At 47.7% G+C, this 13,781-nt stretch overlaps 1 protein-coding gene across 1 annotated transcript in view; it reads right to left on the bottom strand.

Annotated features, from left to right (window-relative positions):
- LOC144798356 (C-signal-like) overlaps positions 1 to 13,781 on the bottom strand; it is a 294,329-nt gene that overhangs the window by 211,581 nt on the left and 68,967 nt on the right. Inside the window, exon 3 of the mRNA XM_078669192.1 lies at positions 3,337 to 3,524. Within this exon, the coding sequence (XP_078525318.1) occupies positions 3,337 to 3,524 (188 nt within the window). The remainder of the gene's footprint in view (positions 1 to 3,336; positions 3,525 to 13,781) is intronic.

The raw sequence follows: 13,781 nt of genomic DNA, 5'->3' as shown, positions 1-13,781 counted from the left end.
GTTCTTTTGAATTTTTCTGAGTTTCTCTCTTTTTCTTTTCTTTTTTTTCAAGTCTGTATGCTGAATTGTTTAGTGGTGTGTATGAGTTAGTGTGTATGTTAGTGGGTGTGTGTTACACAGGGCATTATATTTTACTGTAAGGTACTTAGATTTTCAAATATATTGTATGAGTATCACAATATGAATTATAATATGTTTGTGATAAGCTATATATTCAACTACAAAAAACTTTTTAAAAATGAAAAATATTTTTGATACAAATATGAAAAAAATAAATAAAATGCAAAAAATGAAATAAGAAAAAACATTTGTTGTACCTGTAATCCTTTTCTGAAGGGTCTGTATTTGACTTTGTGAGTTGATGCCATATGTGAAAGTATAATTTGACCACGGGGGATCTCTACTAGTACTATTTGTGCTATATCAACTACTGAAATATTTATCAAGTTCAACTTCTCCTAACCTTTACTTTATTGAGGGAATTTCACAGGTTTTTTTTTTATTACAGAGGTAAGGCTTTTACAATGGTTGAGGTGAGCATCATAAAAAAAAAAAAACAGTTTTGTTATATCGATGTTCACATTTAGATGTACTATTGTTTCCACTTTCAATATCCAATTGAGGGGTACATATTTAAGAAGCTAGACTAATGTGTTTTACTCAGTGTTGGCAAAATTGTTAATATCTAGCTACATGCTGTTTTTGGCAGACGTTTGTCAACAGTAGAGCAATTTTTATGCTGACACCTGACATAACTTGTGGCACGTGTTAGTGCGGAGAGCATGGCAGTTTGGACCGATAGGGAAAGGGCTTTGCTGTAGCCTACTTTGTTAATGACTTAACATAATTTTCAAAAATAGTTGAGTGGGTCTGATTTTTGGAGTCACCCTGAATTATGGCCTTTATGTGAATGTGTGGTGGTTTTGATGATTTCGTCCATAAGGACAACACCTTCATCCACGTCAAGTCGATTGTTTAATGTATGCAACCATTGAAGTAGGTCAACTTTATGCACCAAATATATGTTGTGTTCTGTTTGTGTGTGTATGATGGATGTGACAGTGGGGTCCACAAGGGAAAGGACTTTGGCCATGCCAAGGTTGTGGATGTGGTTCATTTGCAATTAACAAACCCTTGAGTAGGCGTGCTTTTGAAGCCCCTATAAGTTGCCTTCTATTTGTGCCTAGTAGTTATGACAGCTGTGCATGCCAGGCCATGGGCTTCACCCACACAGAGTTTTGCTTTTAATTGTGAAGTTGCAACCCACAGCATCTGCGGCCAGAAATGTTCAAGAACTCTTGTGCAGGGTGTGAAAACAGTCATCTAATGACTTAGCACATAAACAGTGGCCACCACTTCAGTTGTTTACCTAGCTTTATCTGTGGTTTGCCAAGATTTATGGACAAATACAGCACAGGTGCGTGCATGCAGGATAGACACTCAGGGCCATATTTAGAAGCCTCTAACGCCACTGTAGGGTAATTTGTTTGTAACCTTACTAGTGTGTCTTAACGCCGCCTTGTAAATATGCCCCGTTGTGCTGCAGTCCTCTGTGGCAAAGGGATGTGCAATGGGTGTTGCTGTTGGTGTTAAACCTAAACACCCATTGCTTTTTGACGCTGCCCCAGATTTCCAAGGCTGAGGCAGCACCAAAACCTAATGCCATCGAATACCAGTTAGAACGGTGGGCGATACGAGGAGAAATTATTAATTTCTCCTTGCTTTCTGCTGTTTCCATGTGCACTGCATTCTGCAGCACACATAGAAAGAGCAAATCGCCATTATTGATTGTTTATGTGCAGGAAGGTGTCCCTTCCTGCACATTAACAATAGTCCCTGCAGCGCAGGCACCCTTACAACATGGCGGCAGGGTGCCTACGCTGGGGCTAGTCAGCTACCTTGGCACCAGCGCAAGGGGAAACACAGAGGCGCACCGTATTCTTTAGAATACGGCACATCCATGCAATTGAAACATTTTCAGAGCGCAGCGCTGCCAGATTTGGCGCAGCTCTGTGCTTTGACATTTGAACAGGTACTTTTAAGGTTAATATGCCCTGGTAGTAAAAAAAATAAATCACAAATTCATTTATTCACTACTGTGAGGCCTATCTTTGCCACAGGATAATACTGGGTTACTTTATTACATTTAATAAATGATAGCTTTTGATTGGGAGCATGTAGGAAAGTCATGTTTGGTGTCTGTGAAATTTTAATGTAAAATCCTCTTAATGGTAATGTTGGATTTTAAGTCACAATTTTGTAAATGGCACTTTTATAAAGTTGGATTTTTCCTATTCCAACCATTTGGGACTTGCAGCCTGTTCCTGAGTCACATGACTAGGTGTGAGTGGCAGCTGGCCGTTGTATATTCCTTCCAGACAGCCACACAATAGAGGGATTAGGAGTGGTTGAATGGGCTATCTCAGTCAGGCTGGGGGGGAAGGGGGTAGAGTGAGGCACAGCCTGATTTGTACATCAATAGGCTGGGCCATGCTCACACAATAAAAAGTACACACTAGGGAGGCGAGGAATTCCAAGTCCTCTTGAAAGGGGAACCTCTAGGAATTTCTCCTACTGCAAAGGAGTCACCGGGTATAAAAATAGGACCATCGGTCCCACTCTTCAGTTTACTTTGTGGACCTGTGGAATAACTCAGAGGACTGTATGCTGTGGTGATCTGCCGTGTACTTAGGAAGACTGTTTTGTGGCACCAAGAAGGACTCCTCTACACCCTGAAAACTTCTTTGAGCCCCCAGAGTTTTATCAAGCTGCTTGCCGTTTGCACTTCTTGCTGAACCCAGGGCTGCCAAAATGAATCTAAGGGCTAGTTGGCTGGCCTCCTGATTAGAGCCTCAGGGATGGAGAAGGCTCCAACTATCTTGGACCTCCACCTGGACTCAGCCTGAGTGAGCCCTATGCCTCCAAGTGGTGCCCCTCCAGTCCTGGACCCTTAGACGTGGTGCTAAAGGTGCCTAGATGCCTGAAATCCAAAGCTTGGGGCACAGAAAATATTCCACAAAATGTGTTCTTAGAACCAAGAGGAGACTAGGACCAACCTGCTCATTGATCCGCCCAAGTTGCATTGCCTGTCCTGCAGGCCAAGCTCTATCAAAGCGAAGCAGATATGAGACCATCAGGTCAGCATTACAAGGAGGGATGGGCAGTGCTGATGGGATTTAAAGCATCTCCAGAACTTGGTACTCCTCCCTATCTGAGTTAAGGTCCACATTTAGGCTAAAGTACAGCTTTTAAGGCAACAAAGCTGCTTTTTTAAAATAGGTCTTCACCCTTTTCGTAAATTGCTTGATGATGAGCAGTGCTTTAGTGGCTTCCTACCTTGACCACCAACAGAGGACCAACCACATTGGTTGAGTACACATGCAGCATGTCTTCTGCATCCACGTTTTCAATGGAGCATGGAGTGAGGATTCCAGCATTGTTGATCAGCACATTTAGACCAGCTCCATTCAGGTGTGCCTCAACTTCTTTTGCAGCTTTGCTGACACTTTCAGGATCTGTAGCTTCTAAAAAACAGAGCATGAAATCAGTAAAACTGGACACCAATATTGGTTATTCCAACACAATGGTTGCATCATGATTGAGTCTGTTATTCTTCTGAACAGAGAGCCATACATTTCCAAGAGTAATTGGTGCTGACTGGGTTGGCATCTCAGTTTTTCTTATTCAAAAATGTAAAACATGTAATTAAAGCACCAAGTGGATCTTTCTATGCAACACTGTGGTATTGAAAATTCTGGACCCATGTCATAAACATCGTCGTATCATGACGATTTTAGTATCAATAGACCGAGAATGACGAGTATACTATACACGAGTATTTTCGTCGTATTTTAGCCACGAGATCACCCTGAAATCAGAGATTCCGTTCTGAACCCTCGGGTTCCATTTTGTGCATGGAAGCCATTTTGTGATTGCCCTCACATAGGCCGATGACTAAGGCCAAAACGAGTCTTAAGGACACGTACACCTTTGCTGACTTTTGTGTGACCTGGGCAAGCTGACTCCACTGCCCGAAGCCAAACCTGTTCGGCCAGTTCCTTTCCCAGTGGCCGCTCGAGATTAGAATCAAGGCACAGCATACCATAAACCTTTCATCGCATACAAACCATGCCTAATCTTACACGCACCTGTCTCTGTTTCTTACTTTATGGCTTGCTTTACGAGGAGGAGGTGCCCGTTTTTATTAGGGGTCCGTCGATAACTGATGAAAAATGTTGGGCCTTGCCGGGTAATTGATTGTGGGCTGGACAAACTGAAATATGGGCTCGTCATCATGATTTTGCTTTTTCTTTGTCGTGAAAATATGTGAATGGTCAACTGTAAATAAGGAATGTTTGCCTGAAGCATAATATTTGGTATAAAAGGGATGGCTAAAGTTGAGCAGTCTCCTGAGAATATACACCGTGTTGTACTTCTAGGATACCTGTTACTGGCTGCAGCCAATAAAAGCGATCTTTGACTTCACCAAGAAGACTCTGTGTTTCTGTAGTCTGAAACAGGAAGAACTCGAAGTCTTAGGGTGTGTTCCCTGGCACCGCTGGGTTCTGAAAAACCCAGTACTTCAACACTTAAAATACTGCCTGCTGCTTTGTTTTGGGTTATGGAATATTGAGAATGCATGCACTTTCAGACTGGCATTGGACATATTAGGTCTTTTGATATTGTAAAGGATTTCATCTAGGCACATAACGGCTAATAAACAATGACAATCTCAATGCAGTTACCTTGACGGTCGTACAGCATCATAATTCCCATTTCATTTTCATCAACTCAAAAATAGTCAACGTAATTTTGTACTTGCAACCACTATTGTGTAATCTAAAATTAGGAACCCACAACATAACAAAATTATAGCATAAATGTGCTGGACCACAGGGGAAACCATGTAGGAATGTGAATAGAGAGATGAAACAGATTATACCAATTGCACAAGTTACTTACCTTCGGTACAGATATATTTGTAAGAAACATAAGTTAGTTATAGATTCCTTACATTAGAATTACCCCCAGGCGTCAGACTGGATCCGGAAAGTTTTTTTGTCAGCAGTACCTCTGCACGTCGGAAGGCGGCGTCGGTCAGCTCCGCGTCCGTCGTCGCAAGGATGACGTTGTGGCAGCTACTTAGACGCTGCCCTCGTGCGCTGACGTCAGTTCTGTACACGACTTTCTGCGCCAGAAACGCAGAGCCATGCCAGACACTGACCATTGGTGCACAAAACTAGGGCCCTGAAAGGATATCCTTAACCCTAGAAATCAGTTTGCAGAACGGGGAGGATGGGTGGGGCGGTAAGGAATCTATAACTAACTAATGTTTCTTACAGATATATGGTTACCGAAGGTAAGTAACTTGTGCATCTGAAAGAAACACGTTAGTTATAGATTTCTAACCTTAGAATAATTATCCCAGCAATACCAACCCAGGTGGTGGGTCTGCGAACCAAGATTACACCGGAAAGCCCTGGAGAACAGACCGACCAAAGAAGCCGTCTCTACGGACTTGGCTGTCCAGGCAGGAGGGTTTGGTGAACATGTGCAGTGATACCCATGTGGGAGCCTGACAGATGTCATTTAGAGGCACTCCTCTTCCCAAGGCAGTAGTGGGTGCCGTCGCCCTGGTGGAGTGAGTGCGCAGCCTCACTGGAGGCTCCTTTTTAGCTAGAGAGTAACCAGCCTTAATACACAACACGACCCACTGAGAAATGGTGCAATTGTGTACGGCCCAACCCTTCTTTGCACCCACGTAGCCAACAAACAGTTGATCATCCACCTGGAACTGTTTTGTGCAATCCAGATGGAAGGAGAGCACACGTTTTGGGTCCAAGCGGTGGAACCTCTCTTCTTCCTTCGAAGGATGCAGAGGCAGAAAGAAGGTGGCCAAAGTAATGGTCTGCCCGATGTGGGAGGCAGTGACCACCTTAGGAAGAAAGGATGGACGGGTCCTGATGCACAGACTGGAAAGGAGGTTTTGAGGAAAGAGCCTGGAGCTCACTCACCCTTCTAGCAGAAGTGATGGCTACCAGGAAATCAGAATTAAGAGTTAGAATACGTACAGAACAATTATGAAGCGGCTCAAAGGGGACGCACATCAAAGAAGTCAGCACAAGATTCAAGTCCCACTGAGGCATAACAAACGGAATTGGAGGAAAAAGAAGCCTTTCAAGAAACAGTTACCTACCGGGGACTTGAAAAGATAAGGCTGATCTGGCAGCCGAAGGAAAGCAGAGATGGCAGAAAGGTAGCCTTTGATAGTGCCCCTGCTGGCCTAAAGAGAGAAGGAACAAGAGTACTTCAGAAAGAGGGGCAGAAAGGGGATCCACAGCCTTTGCTGTTCACCATGCCACAACTTTGTTCCACCTGCAGGTGTATACCGTCTTAGTGGAGGGACGCCTGGATGCCAAGATTACGTCACAGATTTCAGGAGGCAGGTCGAAAGACGTCAACTGCCACCGCTTAATCTCCATGTAAGGAGGTGGAGACTGGACAGGTTTGGGTGGAGGACCGTCCCCTGCTGCTGCGACAGAAGATCATCCCGAAGTGGCAGTCTGATCAGAGGATCAATGGCCATGTTGAGCATCTCGGGTACCAGACTCTTCGTACCCAATCCGGAGCCACAAGATTTGACTACTTGGGCCTGGTCGCTCCTCATCTTCTTCACCACTCTGGGCAGAAGTGGTATCGGCGGAAAGGCATACAACAGACCGCAACTACACTCGCGACGAAAAGCGTCGCCGAGCGAGTGCCGCCTTGGAAATACCAACGCACAAAATTGCTGACATTGCACATTCTCTTCAGTGGTGAATAGATCTAACCAAGGCTCTACCCACTGTTGAAAGAGACCTTGCACCACATCCGAATGAAGACATCATTCGTGATCCATCATGCACCTGCGGCTGAGTTCGTCCAGCCTGGCGTTCAGAGAACCTGCCAGGTGTTGAATCACCAAGGAAATGCCTTGATGTTCCAGCCATGTCCAGAGGCGAAGGGCCTCCTGACATAGGGTCCACGACCCCACCCGCCCTGTTTGTTGCAGTACCACATGGCGGGGGTGTTGTCCGTGAACACCTGCACTACTCTTCCCCGGACAGAGGGAAGGAATGCTTTTAGTGCAAGACAAATCGCCCGAAGCTCCAGAAGGTTGATGTGGAGCCCGGACTCCGCAAGAGACCAGAGGCCTCTGATCTCTGCCTCCCCATGTGGCCGCCCCATCCCAGAAGGTACGCATCAATCACCACTGTATGGTCTGGTTGGGGAAGGGAGAGGGATCTGCCACTGACCCAATCCTGGTTTGTGAGCCACCACTGCAGTTGCTGAGCAGCGCCCTCCGAGATCTGGACGCAATGGGACAGGTTTCCCATATGCTGCGCCCACTGGAACTTCAGGTCCCACTGCAGAGCCTACATATGCCACCTGGTATGATTGATCAGCAGGATGCAGGAGGCCATGAGGCCCAGCAGACTCAGGGTCATTCTGACTGAAACCCGGGACAGGGGCTGAAAAATCAGAATCATAGCCCGAATGTCCCAGACTCACCGCTCCGTTGAAGTGGAGCTTCTGAGAGGGAATCAGGTGTGACTTCGGCACATTGATGGAGAATCCCAGAAAATGCAGGAGGTCGGCCGTAGTCTGGAGGTGGGAAACGACTGCCTGGGGCGATCCCGCCTTCAACAACCAGTAGTCGAGATAGGGGAAGACTGAGACCCCTGATCTGCGTAGTTGAGCTGGGACCACCGCCCATCCCCTTCGTGAACACCTGAGGGGTGCTGGTAAGGCCAAAAGGGAGCACTGTAAACTGGAAATGCTCGTGGTCTACTGTGAACCACAGGTAACGTTGGTGGGTCGGCAGGACAGGGATGAGAAAATAAGCATCCTGCAAGTCAAACGCCATGACACAGTCTTGCGGGTCAAGGGCAGACAAGACCTAAGCAAGCGTCAACATTTTGAACTTCTCCTACCGGAGGAAGCGATTGACGTCCCTGAGGTCCAAGATAGGACGCAGGCCCTTGTCCTTCTTGAGAACCAGAAAGTAGTGGGAGTAGCAACCACAACCTACTTCTGGGACTGGAACGTGCTCGACGGCTTCCTTGACCAAGAGAGCCGTAACTATCTTCTGAAGAAGTGCCAGATGATCCTCCGATATGCGGTGGTAACGTGGTGGCATGGCTGGAGGGGTACTCTTGAAGGGGAGGGAGTCACCCCTTCAGACTATCTGCAAAACCCACCTGTCCAAAGTGATGGTGCGCCAGTGGGGGAGGTGATGGCGAATCCTGCCACCTACTGGCGTTTGATGGGCCTGAACGGATGGACTAGGAGGGTTTGGAGGCTGCTGCAGAGGGGTGGTTAGTGGACTGGCCCACCTGCTGGCCCCCGGAACCTCGTTGGTTGTTTCCACATCCCCGGCCGCGCGAAGACTGGGAAACTTGCTGCTGCCTTTGGCCCTGGTGGGTTGTGGAATGGAACACCCGTCCGTAGCCCCAAAAGGGGTGAAAAGCAGGCTGCGCCGGACAGGAGGAGAGGCCCAAGGACTTGGCTTTAGCCTGTGAATCATTGAAGCGCTCTAGGGCGTTGTCTGCTTTGTTCCCAAACAGGCGACGGCCATCAAAGTGCATGTCCATCAGAGTGTTGTGGACATCCCCTGAAAAGCCAGTGGACCTTATTCAGGCGTAGCGGCGAAGCTCTAACGATGTTTAAATGGTTCTGCCCAGAGAATCGGCGCTGTCCAGCCCACAACGGATCGTGAACTTTGCTGCATGTCTCCCGGCAGCAACAGCCTGGGAGAGCACTGCCCGGGCCTCCTGGGGACACTGAGGCAGCACTTGTGCCACTGTATCCCACACAGAGTGCGAATAACGGCCCAAAAGACATGCTGTGTTTACAGACCGCAGTTCTAGCTTGCGGAAGAGAACATTTTCTTGCCAAGATGGTCCAGCTTCTTGGATTCCCTTTCCGAAGGAGCAGTAGGAAATGCGAGGAAAGTGGGGTTGCATGGAGTCGGGCAGTGGGCGATCATCCTGTCCACGGGAGCCCCTGTGTTGGGCCTGGACCACGTGCCCAAAAGGACGTTAGTGAGGGCTCATTAAACGGCAGCAGGGGCTCCGAAGAGCTTTCTGACGGTTGAAGCACCTCAGTCAGGAGGTTCGTCCTGACTCTCACCGTAGGAAGCTCGAGGTTGAGAGCCTCGGATGCCCTATGCAACACCACAGCGTATGACGCTCCCTCCTCCGCAGCCACGGTAGGAGGAGACAACATGCCACGGTTGGATGAAGTTTCTAGACCACTGGCATCCCCAGATCCTCTCTCCAGTCCTGCTCAGTCTCAAGCTGGTCAGTTAAAGGGTCTCCTGATCCTCCCAGTCCTCCTCTGGCAGCCAAATAGGCTGAAATTGGCGAGGGTGGAACACAGGAAAAAAAGAACCCATCGGCGTCGGATCCGGTGTCGACCGACGCCGGCCTGGGGTCAACGCCGACCGGTGCCGAACGCGGTAGTGGTGCCAAAGTAAGCAGTGCCGGCGGAGGTGTAATGGGGTCAACCAGCACCGATCCAGATCCAGGCCTGGATCCAAGGGGGCCTGCAGCATCGGGGCCAGAGCCGGCGGCGGCTAAGACCTAGACCCCCCCAACCGAGTCTGCGGGGCCCAAAGGCGTGCCAAATGGCATCAGTACACCCAAAGATGGCATGCATTGCCTTGTAGAATGTACGAAGCTGGGCGGGACTCACTCCGGGCCCCAGAAGGGGAGGGTAGCCCAGAGTCGACTCAACGAGCTCCGCACGCAGACCACCCCCTTTTGTACCGCTTTTGGCCACCATAAGTGTGGCAGGGTATGCTCAGACGTGAGTCCCTTGCTCACTTTGTCACTGGATTCAAGCAAGCCGGACTGAAGACGGCTGAAATGCCAGAAACTGGTCCTCGGAAGCTTGTTTCCGGTCCAGGGAAGACATGGCTTGGCAGTTCGGGCTGGACTGTTCCCATGAGGCTCAGGGTCAGACTGATTTGCATATAGCCATGTCTGAACTGGGGTGGCAGAGTGGGCTAAAGAACGGTGATGGATTAAACCCTGATCTTTTGACTGGGTGTGAGTGTTTGATTGATTCAGATGCTCCATCCATCACCACCCCCTTTTGTACCGCTTTTGGCCACCATAAGTGTGGCAGGGTATGCTCAGACGTGAGTCCCTTGCTCACTTTGCCACTGGATTCAAGCAAGCCGGGCTGAAGACGGCTGGAATGCTAGAAACCGGTCCTCGGAAGCTTGTTTCCGGTCCAGGGAAGACATGGCTTGGCAGTTCGGGCTGGACTGTTCCCATGAGGCTCAGGGTCAGACTGATTTGCATATAGCCATGTCTGAACTGGGGTGGCAGAGTGGGCTAAAGAACGGTGATGGATTAAACCCAGATCTTTTGACTGGGTGTGAGTGTTTGATTGATTCAGATGCTCCGTCCATCACCACCCCCTTTTGAACAGCGGGAGGGGCATCACCCACGGGCCTCGTCAGGTTGACCGACCGAGGAGGAGAAGTCGAAGACCAACGATGCTTCTTCAACTTCTTCTTGTGCTTCGACATACCCGACTCCGAATGCAAGACTTCAATGACTAGTCAGAATTGCGATGGCTCAGCGACTGGTCCCTCAACCTTCCTCTTGTCTGGGACCTTGAACTGCGCGTAGCCGACTGTCGCCGTTCAAGCAGCTTTCGGAACCGCTCCCGCAAAGCCTTCGGCGTCAACAACTGACAGTCAGAGCACGACTTGGGGTTGTGGTCGCGATCCAGGCAAAAGAGGCACACGAGGTGCGGATCCGTCGCCGACATCAGCCGGTTACAGGAACTGCAGGCCTTAAAACCGGGCATCCCTCGTGCGCCTGTTCTGTGTCAAAGACTCGAAACACAAAATCAACAAAAAGTAGAGAAAAACGTAGTAAAAAAATGACTGTGGCACCGCTCTTTCTGGATCTGCGCTGGCTGGCGCGGAAAAAGAAAGAACTGACGACAGCGTGCGAGGGCGGTGTTTAAGTAGCTACCGCGACGTCATCCTGTTGACCACTACGCTGACGACGGACACGGAGCTGACCGACACCACCTTCCGACATGCAGAGGTACTGCTGACGAAAAAGCTTTCCAGATCCAGTCTGACCCCTGCGGGTAATTCTAAGGTAAGGAATCTATAACGAACGTGTTTCTTTCAAATATTAATAACAATGAATATATTCAGCAGCAAGCAATTGTCAGCACAAATCAACTGTAGAAATGTTTCACAAAGAAATATTTATCCATGGATCTAGTCATGGAGGTTTGTTCATAACAACCTGAACAGATACCTAAATAGTTCTTTAACACTTCCACGCCTTTTGTGGATCAGTCTTTTGAATTTGTATATGATACATAAAAGAATTTCATCAGAGAAATTATTCCAAGTGTAAGTAAGGCATCAAACTGCAAAAGTCAACACATCAGCAAGGTGGCATAGTGAGTTTAATAATACAGGTAATACAAGCACACTACTCTCGATGTTTTCAGTACAGTCCTTAAGAGTATTTTCACAAAGTCCCTTTTATAGCTCTATTTGGTTAGTCATATCTCACTGTAAACGGTCTACATTCGTTTAGTGTGGCTGCTTGTCTTAGGAGTTTTTGGGCCAATGCATGACGTTCTTGTCTGTAGCTGGAACAGGTCACCAGTTCAAAACATTTGTGTATTGTACACTGTAAGGATACCATTCCTTTGGGCTCGTAAACTTTGCAGGAAGCACACCAGATTACAGTACTCTACACAGACAAGCCAACATACATATTTGCACTTTATATTGGTGCGCCCTACAGGTCCTCTGCATACCCAAAAGGGATTTAAATGGCTAACCTGTCAGCTGAGATTTATTTATTTATTTATTTAACGATTTATAGAGCGCCTGGTGACCCGGAGGCATCCCCGCGCTGTAAGGACTTGAGTTAGCCGGAAGGAAAAGGAAAAAAAAGCTTATTTGGGAAACAGCAGAGTTTTAATTTGTTTGCGGAAGCGTAAGTATACAGGCTCCAACCGTAGGCAACGGGGGAGCGAGATCAGCTAAGATCTTGAGGTCATGAATTTTATGTCAAGACTGGAGGCTCCTACTATGCTGTCTTTCTTGGCATTTAACATAATAGCAGTCAGTTTTAACAAAAAATTACAACGAAATGACTAGAAGAGAAAAGAAACTACAATGCCCAGGAAGCTTTGGTGCAAAAGTTCTTATATTGTTGAAGTTAGACTGTCAGCCTTAGCGTGGTCTTCCCCCTAACTTATCTGTTTGCTTTCAATTTTGCTGATCTGTTTTTGTTGGTTTTAGGACTCTGTGAACTTTACCACTGCTAACCATTGCTAAGGTGCATGTGCCTTCTCCCTAAACATTGTTTGATTTAATGTACTCATAAATCCCTAGTCTAGAGCACTATATGGGTCCAGGGCCTGTAAATTAAATGCTACTAGGGGACCTGCAGCACTGATTGTGCAACCCACTGAAGTAGCATTTCAAAACAAGTCTCAGGACTGCCACTGCAGAGCTTGTGTGAGCAGTTTACACTACCATGTTGACTTGGTTAAATCCTCTTGTATTACATATGTCACCCTAAGGTAGACACTAGGTTGCCCATAGGGCAGAGTGCCCTGTAGGTAGGACAAATACTTTAAGGTTAGTTAATAACTCCCCAAAAAAATTTCACTGCTGTGAGGCCTACCCTTCTTATAGGTTAAGATTAGGGATTCCTTGTTCCATCTAATACGTGTAATTAAAAATTGGGAGAAGGCAGATCTATCATGTTTGGTATCTATGGAATTGAATGATAAATCCTCTTTAACGGTAATGTCAAATTCATCATTACAATTGTTCAAATGGCACTTTTAGCAAGTTTGCATTTTTCTGTTCTTAGACCTGTGTGCCTGCTGCCTATCTTCAATTCACATCTGGGGTGGGTGACAGCTGGGCCTTGGCATTCCCTCTAGACTGTCTCTCACACACAGGGAACTGATGGGCCTTCCTAGGCACGATAGGAGGGAGGGGATGGGCACAGCTGCAAACTTACACTCGAATAGGCTATGTCCTATTCCCACACAAAGGAGCTCAACCCCCACATTGCACTTCAAAGCCTCTATCTGAAGTCTCCACCACTTCAAAGGCACCACTGGGTATAAAAACTGGGCTTCTGACCCTACCAACTCAGTATACTTCTGGACCTGTGGATACTATGCCAGGAAGAGGAACTGCTGTGCTGTTGAAGGACTTCCACTCTGCTGGGCTGCTGATCTGGGAGAACTGTGTTTTTAGTGTATTGAGAAGGACTGGACTTACACCACTTGAACCTACAGTGACTCCAAGGGCTGGTCTGTTTGCCTCCTGTTTGACATCTTAGGGACACAGAAGACTTTTAACCACTCCAAACCAACACCTGAACTCTGCCACCCGAGAGTCTTGCCCTGCCAAGTGGTGCCAGTCCAGTCTTGAGCGCTTGGAAGTGGCTATAAAGTGTTGCAACTGCCAGAATCCACACATTGGAGTTGCTGCATTGATCAGAACCGGCACATCTCCCTCAACACATCGGCAGGGATCCAGTACATCGCTAGTCAACAGCACGGAGCATCACCTTCTTTTCCAACACACCTGCGCAGATCCAGTCATCACTTGATGAATGCGCGGCGTATCAACTTCCTTTCCTCCACATTTGTGAGGATCCAGTACCGTGCAACACATCACCTTCAGCTGGAAGCTCGATGGCGACGCATCGTTCCTTTGGTGCTCG

This window comes from Lissotriton helveticus, chromosome 12, assembly GCF_964261635.1.
Source record: "Lissotriton helveticus chromosome 12, aLisHel1.1, whole genome shotgun sequence".
Classification (NCBI taxonomy): Eukaryota; Metazoa; Chordata; class Amphibia; order Caudata; family Salamandridae; genus Lissotriton; species Lissotriton helveticus.
This window is presented reverse-complemented; position numbering and strand designations above follow the sequence as displayed.